At 41.1% G+C, this 12,435-nt stretch overlaps 1 protein-coding gene across 1 annotated transcript in view; it reads right to left on the minus strand.

Moving 5' to 3' along the window:
• The window catches only part of fam83c (family with sequence similarity 83 member C), a 31,484-nt gene extending 22,351 nt beyond the window's left edge, over positions 1–9,133 (minus strand). Inside the window, exons 1-2 of the mRNA XM_074684496.1 lie at positions 8,952–9,133; positions 8,098–8,665 (exon numbers count right to left, since the gene is read on the minus strand). Of these exons, the coding sequence (XP_074540597.1) occupies positions 8,098–8,607 (510 nt within the window). The 5' untranslated portion in view covers positions 8,608–8,665; positions 8,952–9,133. The remainder of the gene's footprint in view (positions 1–8,097; positions 8,666–8,951) is intronic.
• Positions 9,134–12,435: the final 3,302 nt, after the last annotated feature.

Consider the following 12,435-nt stretch of genomic DNA (forward strand, 5'->3'; position numbering starts at 1 on the left):
GACACAGATCTTATACCTTTTCCTCTTGGGTTTTCAAGCAGAGGGATGACTCTACTAGACAAAACAGATAAAGCCCAGCCTGATGTCTCATTATTCTTGCTTGGACAAGTGCAAACACCACACTTTGGGTGGTGTCTTTGTTAATTTTCCACAAATTTGCATCATCTGGTCTAAACAAAATGGAATACAGCCTATATTTATGTTTTTAAATCAGCTTATGTTAATGTTAAAAGCACAAATGTAACAGAAGCAGCATGACAGCTGAGTAGAGCATAACATTTCAATTCATTGTATAACTTTCTTTACGTACAGAGCTTAAGAAATTTAATAGACCAACACCCAGTGTAAGGTGTTTTCCACTGCTGCCCTCAATTAACAATATTGCTGCTTACAGATTGCAGAGATGTTTGTGTAATAGTTTATCTAGGGATGGGAATCGAAAACTAGAATCTGTTGAGAATCGACAAGAAATGATTCAATCCATCGATATTGTTAGCCTTTGTGCTTAACGATTACGTTGACTAGACTGCTGCAGCTATCTTAGCTTAGCAGTTAGATAACGTTTCCTAAGAAAACTCTGATTCAGAATTTTCAGCTTAAAGTTTTACTGAAGGACTGACTTCAGAAAGAAATGTACATTACTCTGTCTCTGGAGATTTACATTCAGTACATTTGAAATGGTATAAATCACCTTATTTACCAATATAACAAAATAGCTCAAGCTTGAAGCTAAGGTATATGGGAAACTGCATTGATATGCTAGCAGTTTGCATACATCAGTATAATTTCGGCTCCAGAATAGAATTTCAACTTTCATCACAGAAACAAATCACATCAACTCTTTGTAAAAAATACTGAGAATTTCAAATGTCAAAAGCTAACAGGCTAATGAAAGGCTCATGGCTGACTTTATAACTACAGAAAGCTTCCAAACAACTTAAACCATTGCTATAACCACTTTGAGACACTAGATGGCCTACTTCAATTATTAATATATTACAACACGGTACATCAACGGCACATTATGTGCAATTTTTACCTGTTTCTGTGTAATTATGCTCAGAAATATCCAGACTCAGGGACCAATTACACCTTATTCACTTACAGTATGAACTCAATAAAAACTTGTTGACACAGAAAACCTGTAAAGCTATTAGAATTGATAAGGGAATCGATAAAGAATCAGATCGATAAGCAGAATCAATGAGGGCATCAGTATTGACAAAATCTTATCAATTCCCATCCCTAAGCTTATCTGCTAGTGCAAGCTATTTACTCTCATCCCTGAACAGAAAGTTAATATTTAGTTATTTTTTAAAATTAATTTCTGAATCCTCATAGAATTCCAGTTTTTTGGCACTAAATTTGGTTTAAATACAAGCTGTTTGAGCTCACCACCTTTCTGATGACTCCTCTGTAAACAAAGGTCAGTATAAGCGGGATTGGCATCTCCATCTTTGGACTGCTCCATCTATTTAAAACTTTACTACAAACTGTGAGCAGCATGATAACAGCAGCTAATGTAACAACAGCTAACACCTCTAATAAAGAGCTAGCAGCTAGCCTCAGATGTTTTCTACTGAGGCAAAACTGTCAGGTTGTTTCATGAGAACAAAGTTGCGTGAAAAATTACACCACATGCTGTTTCTACCTTTATGTCACAGGAAAAACAGTAAAATGAAAAGTTTCAGGCAGGAGCTGAAAAGTTTCCTGGATACTGGTACAAGATACACAAGTTTTATTTGATTTATCCTTATTGATGCAGCCTTGTCAACACAGACTGGTTTTATTGACACTCAATTAATCATTTTAAAATAACTTTTATACCTTTAATATGAAGTAAACAAAGTGTACCCTGTTTGGAACGTGTTATGTAACATTAATATTCCCTCTCACACATACACACACACTCACACTGAAGTATGGGTTTGCCTTCACACCGTTCTGTGCAAACACACACATGTACTGACATGTCCCTGCCCACAGGCACATATGGAGACATGCCTGCAAATCAAGCAAACACACAAACACACACACACTCTCAAAGTGACTCAAATCCTTACAGCACACTCCGCTGGGCTTTTTCCATCAGTTATAGGAAAAGACGATGAAACAGGTTTATGATTGGCTGCAGCTCTGTGGTAGTGATGAAGACGTTTTGTTCTGGGGAAAACTGTTGCATAATAACCGACCCAAGAAAATCAGATTTTGCAATACTTATTTACTACTAAAAGATTTCAACTATATTAAAAAAATAGTCACTAAATTATATCAGTTATACCAAATAGTACCAAGTGAACGTGTGCAAAGTAGTGTTGAAAAGACAGCTCTGTCCGCCACTTTTTATCATCCGTCCCCTGAGTGAAATCTGAAATCAGAGCGTCATTTGATCTACAGTCTGCTGACTCTGCACAAACACATGGGAAAGAGGTCAGCCTTCCAGCCATGCAGGAGAAACCTGATTCTACGATTTATCCACGTCTGTATTAGAGAGTATTTCATGCAGGGATTGAACAGCCGTGAGTTCTCTCACTGTTTTATTCTTTCAGCAGCCGACTCTTCCATCGTGCAGATATAACAAGTCTATTTACACGTCAAGAACAAGGAAGTGTCTGTGGAGAGTGACTCATGCGACGTGCGCTCGCCCGTCTGCCAATAAAAGCAGTTCTTCTTTAGCTGTGATGTGGTCTGTGAAGTGATCATGAGACAATTTGCCAGCACTCATATTTTAAATGTCACATTAACACCCCGCAGATGACTGAGCAGAGAAGTAGTGCATAGGTTCTCGTCTTTCTTCAGTCAATGGTGCTTTTTGTGGTCCTTGGATTAAAAACTAAACATCTGTTGTGGTTGTGATCTGTAACACTTAGTGTGGAAACATCAATCAAACAACTGCACAAAACAATGAGGAGCAAAATGACTATGAAGAGTGGAAGTCAGCTGAAAGACATGTAAAACAATTCTAAAAACGCAACCCCAGAGAGCAGTTTCAAAATGCAGACTATGACAAAAAAAAAGCTAATTAGAAAACATGGAGACAAAACAACAACACAGAGGACAAAATTTACCACTGATATAAAGAAAACAATGAGAAACTGACACAAACACGACTCGCACGCAAACTGTGTGGCAATGATAACCACAAAGTTAAGGAAAACAAGTGAGTAACACAATCTATGGACTAACTGCAATAAGTTAAAAAATGATGACTCAGAGTCTCAAAAACAACAACAACAAAACACTACAGATGTGCACAACAACAACAAGATTCAGAGGGAAACTAGCAACCATATGAAAGCACCAAGGTCACTCATTTTCTCAATTTGGATGAAAAATTTCTGACTGATCAACTTGTCTCATGGTAAGAAAAACTCCAAATTTAGCACATTTTTTTAAAGAACCTGTAAGTAATTTTCAGCCCAAACAGACAGAGATAATAACAATCCTGCTATATTTCTATAAAACCCACAAAATAAAACAGTGTATCCATTTTTTTTAATAATGTCTTAAATCACTGCCAAAAAAATATTTTTTTCACATTTCCTTTGATGAAGATCCAGAGTAACACATTTGAGTGTTTCAAAAAAAGCAGGATGAGATTTAAAAAGTATATAAATACATATGAGAATAGCAAGAACCTAACAAGACCAGTTAAGACTGTTTCATCCAAAAAAAATGCACAAAGTAAACACAACTGTGTGCATAAATGGGGACTATAGAACTTAAATTTGTTGAGTGTGGCTAGCATTAGCATTTGCACCGCGAGATCCTACAGCCATCAGTCTGTCTTGTAGGTTAAAGTCCACATGTCTGTCCTGGTTTCTCATGTCTCTGGTCTGGTGGTTAAACAGACACAGCCTGCATACAACTTTATCTTCATTTATTAGATCAACATACTCTGACAAACCAAACCACACCACCAGATGACATCCGTCACACCTGCTTGTTTACATCATGGTAGTAGAGCTTTTTAACAGTCAGGGGCCACTATGACCAGCTGCTACAGCTTTGGTTTGTGGTGGGTGGTTGTGCTACATCTTAAGGCTGGTACACATTACAGGATTCTCCAAAATTTCACACATTTAGAGAGCACACACTTGATGATAACAAAAGACAGATCACACAAGATTTCTCTCTCCTGATCTTACAGTGTGTGGTCTGCACTCCCAGGACACCACACACTAACAGATTTTTCAGCAAAGCTTCTTAACGCTCAATATTCTACAGGTTGAGTAGGAAAACGTGGCTTTTTAAAATTCATGAGGAAAGTGGTCTGTGATTCGTGCTTTGCGATCATGTGCATATCATGTGGGCTCTCATGGTGAGCCAATCAGAAGATGAATATCAAAGAGCTTCCATAGCCACAGGAGCTTGTGTCTGAATTGTGCATCATGGCTGCTGCTAACGACCAACCGGAGCTTGAAGAGCCTCCCCCCTCGCTGAATAATGGCAAGTTTTTGGTTCAATAAACATGCTAAACAAGCTAATGGTTTTGCATTGTTCCATACTGTACCGAAAATGTACCGAATCGTGACCCTTAAACCAAGGTACGTACCGAACCGTGATTTTTGTGTACTGTTACACCCCTAAGTATTACAGATAGATTTCGGTCAGTCAGCTGAGTCAGCTCGCATCTTGATTGGCTTTGCTCCGGTACGTGTGACATGACACCCTGTACCTGCTTGGCCCCTCTCAGAGCGCCCCACACACTAAAGAATTTTTAGTCGCAAATATTAAACATGTTCATTGTCTACGATCACTGAATCTAAGTCCTTCTGAGTGGCTCCGACCAGAAGAAATCACTCTTAACACACCCCACAGAACAGGAAAATCACACATGATGTCATCAGACAATCAGGCCTTTGCTGGCTTTGATCACAAGAGGAAGATCAGCCCCATTATCCTGTAGTGTGTAGACGCCTTTAGAGACAGCATATGGCTATCATTTCTTGCCTATGATGGCATAAATAGCAATGATTAGTTTATTATTTAGAAACTCTTCCAAGCGACTCTGACTTGCACATGCCTGTATAAAAATGATGAAGAAAACATACAAAGACAAAAAAAGCAAAAAAGCATGACAAAATCAGAAAAGTATGAATCACAAGCTACAGGCAGAGCATCAAGTCACAGAAAGGCTGCATACAAACAAGTGGAATGACACAAACTAACGACAAAGAACTACTATGGTGAGATGCTCAGCAGTGACCGAGACACACTAACAAACCAAAAACAGACAGAAAGAGAAGAATGAAGTGTTGTAGAAGTGTTTTGTGTTGGAGCCCTTTGCCCCACTGTCAATCTACGGTCACTCCCGGAACCACAAACTCAGTGATTAGTGGGTCAAACTCTTTCCGATCAGTGAGCTGAGGTCAGTCTGTTCAATGAGTGACAGAGCAGACTGCAGACCATCAGCCTCGGTGCTCAGGTCAGATAAGAGCTGATCAAACATGACAGCAAGCGGAACAGCAGGCAGATCCAGGCTTGTAGCATTTGTTTGTAAGCAAACCAAGCGGAAACCACAAGGGGAAGAAGTCCACGCACAGGTAGGGAGGGTGGAAAACAAAAAACACCCAGCTGAGAGTGAGACACGTCTTTGTCATGTTGTTTACAACAACACACTCATGACATTTTTCCAGGCTTGTCAAAATCCCCCTGGACACGTGTTCAGGTTTGTAAACCTGAGTGCTGTTTTTGCATGCATTAAACTGATGACTAATGAGCACTGACAGTTTTTAAATACTCCATCCAGGTGAGTGTGTCAGCCTGCAGCCACAAAACTGGCTGTAATGACTGCAGCAAATTCCTGCAGGCAAATGCTACAAAACATGTTCACTAGAAAAATTTTGCTGCCGAGAAACTCTGAGCGTTAAAAGTGGAAGTAAACTAAACAGGTACCTTGTCCAGGAGTTTACTGTAGCTGCCTTCAACGCTCATTTTACTGTAAAATATTTTGCATTTTTTAATCCATCATACTCTCAAACAGGTTTTCAATGAAAGCCACATTTGAATGTGTTCAAATGACCGAAGACCAGCGGCTCTTACTAGGAATGGGTACCGAATTAGGTACTTTTATAGGTACCAACCGAATTCTGTCAAAAGTACCGGGTACCGATAAATGTAAAATCAAAAGGTACCATGTTTAGGTACCTGAATGCATCCTTGTGACTGTGAGGGAGTGGAAATGCAGGCAATTTTCCTTGCTGGACTTGAACACAGCATTGCAAGGTTATATATATGGAAGAATTAGCATGTTTAATTGAAATAAAAAAATATTTTATTAATAAACAAATTTATATTTTTTACCACATAAACTCAAAAAAGTACCGAAAAGTGGTACTGTTGAGTACCAGTACCAATTGCCAGATACCGGGCATCAGTACCGTATCGTTTTGAATGTGAAAGGTACCCATCCCTGGCTCTTACTGACATGTTTTTTGAAGTAACGTATTGATGCTCTATTTTAATGAAAATGGATCTCGTGCCATGTTTGCCCCCTCAAGTCTGACTTGGGAAATGCCTGCTCTAAAATGTTGCTCTCATGTGTAATAATATCCAAAGTAAGTGTGATCCATGTGATCCTAAAATTTTAGACTTTTCCTTGACCTCAGAGAACACGTGCTCACGTTTGGCTGTGTGTTTTCAGTGCGCGTGTTGAGTAAATATCTGATATTGGTGCTCTGACATCACTGTGGTAATGGGACACAAACAGAGTGGCCTCGAGCGAGCTGAACAAAAGTTGTTGGTTTTCTTCTTTCCTAAGAAATGTATTTGTTTTGGAGTGTTTCAAGTAGGTCTGTGTTTTTCCTTTGCTTGCGGACCCATAGCCTGGCTTACCTTGATAACATTTTCGGTCAAATACGATAACACGGTTTCGTCAAAATTCAAATAACCACAGTTTATTTTCCTATAAGCACACACACACACACACACACACACACACACACACACACACACACACATCAAAACTACTCATCTTGACTCAGAATGTCTTATGGTCTATGGCATAAATGCTGCTCAGAAGTTTCATCTGAAGCTGTCCTCTTCTTCCAAAAAAACTGTTTGAATGTTTTAAAGTTTTATTTCCCAAATATCCTGTTTAACCTATGTTTCCTTTACAAGTTCCATAAGTCTAATCCCTTCTTTTCCACGTGTGAGCTGTCTATCTTATCTTAACCGCTGTTGACTCTCCTGTGAAACATTTACACACTGAACAGTGCTGTATGAATGACGACTGTTTAAGTGATGTTTAATTTGAGTGTTTGAGCTCTGGAGGCAATAACGTCCCACTCCCTATTTAGAATAGTGGAGCACAACTCGCTTCAAATTAAGGACTACAAAACAACAACAACAAAAAGTGTCTTATGTTCACACCAACGTTTTAAACAAATATTTAAGGTGAGCACAGAGAACCTCCCCCCCCTGCAGCACATAAACAAACTGCATATAAATCACTCTGCACAGTTACAACCAAAACAACTTAAAGAAGCAAAGCTGATATTGTTCTCACACTCATAGGCAGCCTTTAATCTCATATGCCTGCACAATAATGTCACTGTGAATGATGAATAGTCACAGAAACACTATTTAAGTCACTGGATTTGGATTGAACAGTTTTTTCCCCAGTGCATTTTAAAGTGCACAGTTCAGACTGTAAAGAACAAAAACTCTTTAGTCACTGGAAAATGTTTTAACATCACACATGGAGAAACAAAAGAGCAGTGTGTGTATATTGGTATCCCAAAGCATCATTAAACTGGCATTAAGCTGCTGTTGGGTCCCAATACCTGTAGATAGGTTGTTCAGCTGACCTGTAGTGTAGTGAATGATTGATTAGTGTTTATCCATGGGTCACAAAGTTTAGACTCTATTACTGCTGCACAGCACAAACAGAAAATGCTGCTGGGGTGGAAATGTTTGGTCTGAGACAATAAAAACCACTTTAAACATACAAAACCTGATCAAACACAGACCATCACAACAACTCCACTTTCAAACTCATCCTCCTGCAGAAACATGACCCTAAAGTTATTCCACCCTCTCTGGGGGTCCATGAGGTCTAAGACCCACAGAATGGACCTGTTAAAGCTCTCTTACCTTTTTGGCTTTGTTGATCAGGGACCTGATCAGGTCTTTGACGTTATGGGTCTTGTCCCTCTGGAAATAGATCTGCGTCTCTGACGGTCCAAATCTCGCCGGGGATTCCGGCCAGCCGAGCTCCAGCACCGGCGGCTCATCGTCGGACATCATAGGGAAGTACGTCCCGGAGGTGAGCTCGGATACGGCGTCCCCGTCCCCAAAGTCCCGGTCGTTGGGGCCGATCCCGTTGCTCTCAGACCCGAACGCTTTGGCTGCATGCTTGGTGATGTACCGGATCTCCAGCGGGGACAGAAAGTTGAGCTCCCGCTCCTCCGCCAGCACTCTGCGGTACTCCTTCTCTCCGTGCTCCAGCAGCGCGTCCGTGGCCAGGCGGGCCGCCTCGTTGTGACTCAGCTCCAGCGTGGAGCCCTGCCGCCACGGGTTCTTCACCTCCTCCAGCCGCGTGGCGAGCTTGCCCAGGGGCTTCCTGCCGGACGAAGCCGGCCTCAGGCCCTCCGAGCTGATCATGGTGCCTGTACAGTCAGCAGTCCTCTGGATTAAAGAGTCAAATCCCCGGTGTGCTCAACTCAGGGGATGTAAACGACAAACCGGATGAAAGGACTTTAAATACTCTGTTTCTGCAAAATATATCCGTCTAAGAGTTCTGCAGAAGCATTTTTACAAATTCAAACACATTAGATCTACAAACACACACATACACACACACACTTATTCAGACTAAAGAATCCCAGCTGATCAATTATCTGCCTTCAGCTCCACGTAAATACAGCTCCACACAGCGAGATGTCTGCTGTGATCGCGTCTTTACGCAAAAATAAATATCCAAAGGCGCTAAAGTCTGAACAACTCACCACCGAGGCTCTCAGAGAGTATAAAAAGTCCTTTTTATAGAGAGATTGTTCTCAGTTTTCCCGTCGTTCAGATTATAATCCATCTGATGTGATCGGGAGTATTTTCCTCTGAGGCGGTGTAATGGACCTCGCTTCTCTAGTTCCCTGTCATGTCAGACAGGATCTGAGTCCCAGGAGCCACCTCTTCCTCCTACACCGGTGTGTGTGTGTGCTGCTCAGTGTGTGAGTGAGTGTACATGTGAGGTGTGTGCTCGCTGCGCACCTGTTGCTACCTGTGCTGTCATTGGTCTCCAGCGTTGACAGGCCCCTCCTCCTCCTCCTCCTTCGCCCCCTCCCTCCCCCCTCCCCCCTTTGTCTCTCCGTTGTCAAGCCAACTTAATCACAACAGACAAAACGTCTGGTTCAAGATTTCAGAATTAAACGTAAAAGGAGAAAAACACGCACCTGCTGAACTGTTTGCTTTGCGGAGGAGTAAAGACTCTCTCTGTAAAGGAGGGAGAAACTAATTTGGCTGTATTTTACATCATTTCTTTTGAAGGTTTTAGAAACTTTTATTGATTTGAAGCTAAAACACTGGCTTCTATGGTGGGAGTCAAAGTGGGGCCACAAGACAGAGAGGGTTTCAAGAAAAACAACAACAACAAAAAACTAGATAATCATATTTGCTCTTTCATCTGTTATTGTAGACATATCTTTGAAAATGGTCTTTAAAAAAACTGCAAATAAAAATGTGTCATCGGTTTTACACCTTTCTTTGTTTTCCCATGACCCCTGAGGTGAATTTGACAGATAAACAAAAGCAGCAAGCAGATCCATTCACAACAGCAGGAAACAGCCACATGCAAACATTGTGATGCTTATTTTCTGCTGCCTTAAACAAAGTATCTCAGACTTCAAGCCAGTGCAAAACTAAAAAGCACACAGACTCAAATGAATGTCTGCTTGTTACATTTACCTTTCACCGCAAAAGCCTTTTAAACATAAGGCTAACTTTTATTCTGCCCCCAGTTTTCTTTAAAGAGGGGGTATAGTGCTTTCCTCTGGTACCTTCATATGAGCTTTACATAATTTAAAGCTCAAAAACATCCATGTTTTTCTCATACTGTTGTTTCAGAAAACCCTCATTTCAGCCTCTTTCTGTAACACTTTCTTCAAGTTGCTGTCTCTTTAAGGCTCCCAGCTCCACAAACCACCATCCCTCTGGGCAGACCTTGGTGTTTGAGGCCTGCCTCTATAACATGTCACAAACCAGTTAGGAGATCCTTATGTGATGACCTCACCTTTTAAGCAAGTCTCGTAGAGATCTCATGACATTTTAATAACGGGGGATTCTGACCAGTTTTTTGACCATTCACATTTCTACATGTGAGTATGTAGAGGTTTGAAAAGCTGCACACACGTTTGAACATCCAGCATTGTTAATAAACATGGGAAAGCATCTTTAGACTCATATCATGGTTATTTGGCTGTTCTGTATTTTTTCAGATTGGCTTTTAACAGCTTTCTTGTGGTTATGAGCAGGATTTGGGGTTGAAAAGTTTGGGAGTGCAATGTTTGTCTCACTTGCACATTTATACTTGTCAATCAAAAGTCAGTGTGTTGGGGTTGTGTCTATAAAATCTCTTTACATGTGAAGGTTCTCCTGCTGATGATACTTCAACATTTAGGGAAGCCAGAAACATACTTAAAGTAGGTTTTAATCAAAATGCTTTTTTCATTTTAACTTTAATCTGAAATTCTTACTTCGACATTTACTCCTACATTAAGAACAATTAAAGGTCCCATATTCTGCTCCTTTTCTGCAGTTAAATATGGATCACTGATGTCTTCATGAAATGGTAGTAACATGTTTTGGTCCAAAAAGCCAATAAATCAAGCACAGCAGCATTGTTTCCAGGCTCTCATAGCCCCTCTGTTCAGAACGCTCTGATTTAGTGGGCGTGACCTTGGTATGTAAATGAGCCACCGCTGATACCGCCTCGCTCTTCCACGTCACCGAGAGCAGCGCCACGAGCTCCGAGTGCACAATGTTTAGAAAACAGCGAAGCTTGTTTACCACAACATTTCAGGCTAAAACAACAGGCTGACCGCAACTTAAGTTAGCATCCTGAAGCTAACACAGAGACAGGGGGGACACTGAGGAAAAGCTCTTACATGTGCTCCACAGCACACAGCATTTAAAATACTCACATTTCCAGGGTCCGAGGTTTGTTGGTGGATGGTTGTTAATGCGCCTGGATTCAGGACCAGTCTATTCACTAGCCCTCTTGTACTGTCCAAAGTTGGAAAAGCAGTCGGCAGTGAAGTGATTAGCACACACATGCACAGTTTTACTGAGTGTAGCTGGCACATTTCCTTGATAAATTAACTCTAGCCACTTAGTCTTGTCTTATTCCGAGATGGGGAGCTCGTGCATGGAACTATGTGGCTGTTTACAGCCAAAAACAAAGCAGTGAAGGCTCTTCAACTTTGGCATTCTCCTCCCAGCTGCTGGAGAGCGGGGAGGGGAGTGGGCGGGCCAATCAGGTCAGACTTGCTCCTGATTGGTCAAAAAAGGGAATCGCTGACGTCGGCAAATCCCCAAATCCAAACAGCTCATTTTAGGTCCAAATTTTACATTCACAAACTCTACTAAGTACAGGTTTTGTCATTAAATATCACATTTTGTGGGCTGGGAGGAAAGCCAAAGACCCACAAATTTCACTAAAAGACTTAATAAAGTGATTTTTGTATATAGGACCTTTAACAATTTTGGTGATATTTCTACTCCTGCCAGCTGCATAAGAGTAAGGTGATGCTTATCCTCAGTTTTCTTTATCGGTCTTCGGGTTGTGACAAAACGCTGTTTGAATTTACAAATCATACAATCACATCAGTAGTTAGAAGTCTATAAATACATGCTTTACTAATCTTTCTTTCTGTGTAATGTGCTGTTCCTTTATTCTGAAGGTGGACCCGCTGGACTTCCTGTTTGTCTCAGCTCAGGTGGGATGTTGTCTTCATCTAACAGTACAATAACTTTCTGCTCACTCAAATTGGGTTTAGTTAAGTTAACTTGAAGAGAAAACATTCAAACTCTTTGGTCTGAGAGACAAACAGTGAGCTCTGAAATATAAACAAGCCTCGTGTTTCCTCACCCTGCTGAACTGACGCGTCATCAGCAGGAGCTGGGCACTCATATCACAAAAGATCTTAGAACAATAGAAGAAGAATCAGACCTTCATCTTTGATTACATCATCTAAAAGTCGACGCCCCTCATCACATGGAGGGAAATGTTCATATCTTTAAATCTTTCTCTGTCTGCCCTCATGACTCTGTTGTGTGGAAACTCCCCCCCTTCCTCCTGTCCTCCCTCGGGACTCTGTCTCTGTGGTAGCATGTTACATGTCGGCTACAATCCTGATCCACCTGAATGCTCACTCTGCCTCTGGGCTTTTCCCATATGCCTCATTTGTACAGTTTTGGGAGGTTAATCACTCTGAC

This window comes from Halichoeres trimaculatus, unplaced genomic scaffold (genome assembly GCF_033239565.1).
Source record: "Halichoeres trimaculatus isolate MK-OKI-2021-1 unplaced genomic scaffold, fHalTri1.1 fHalTri1_scaffold_1, whole genome shotgun sequence".
Lineage (NCBI taxonomy): Eukaryota > Metazoa > Chordata > Actinopteri > Labriformes > Labridae > Halichoeres > Halichoeres trimaculatus.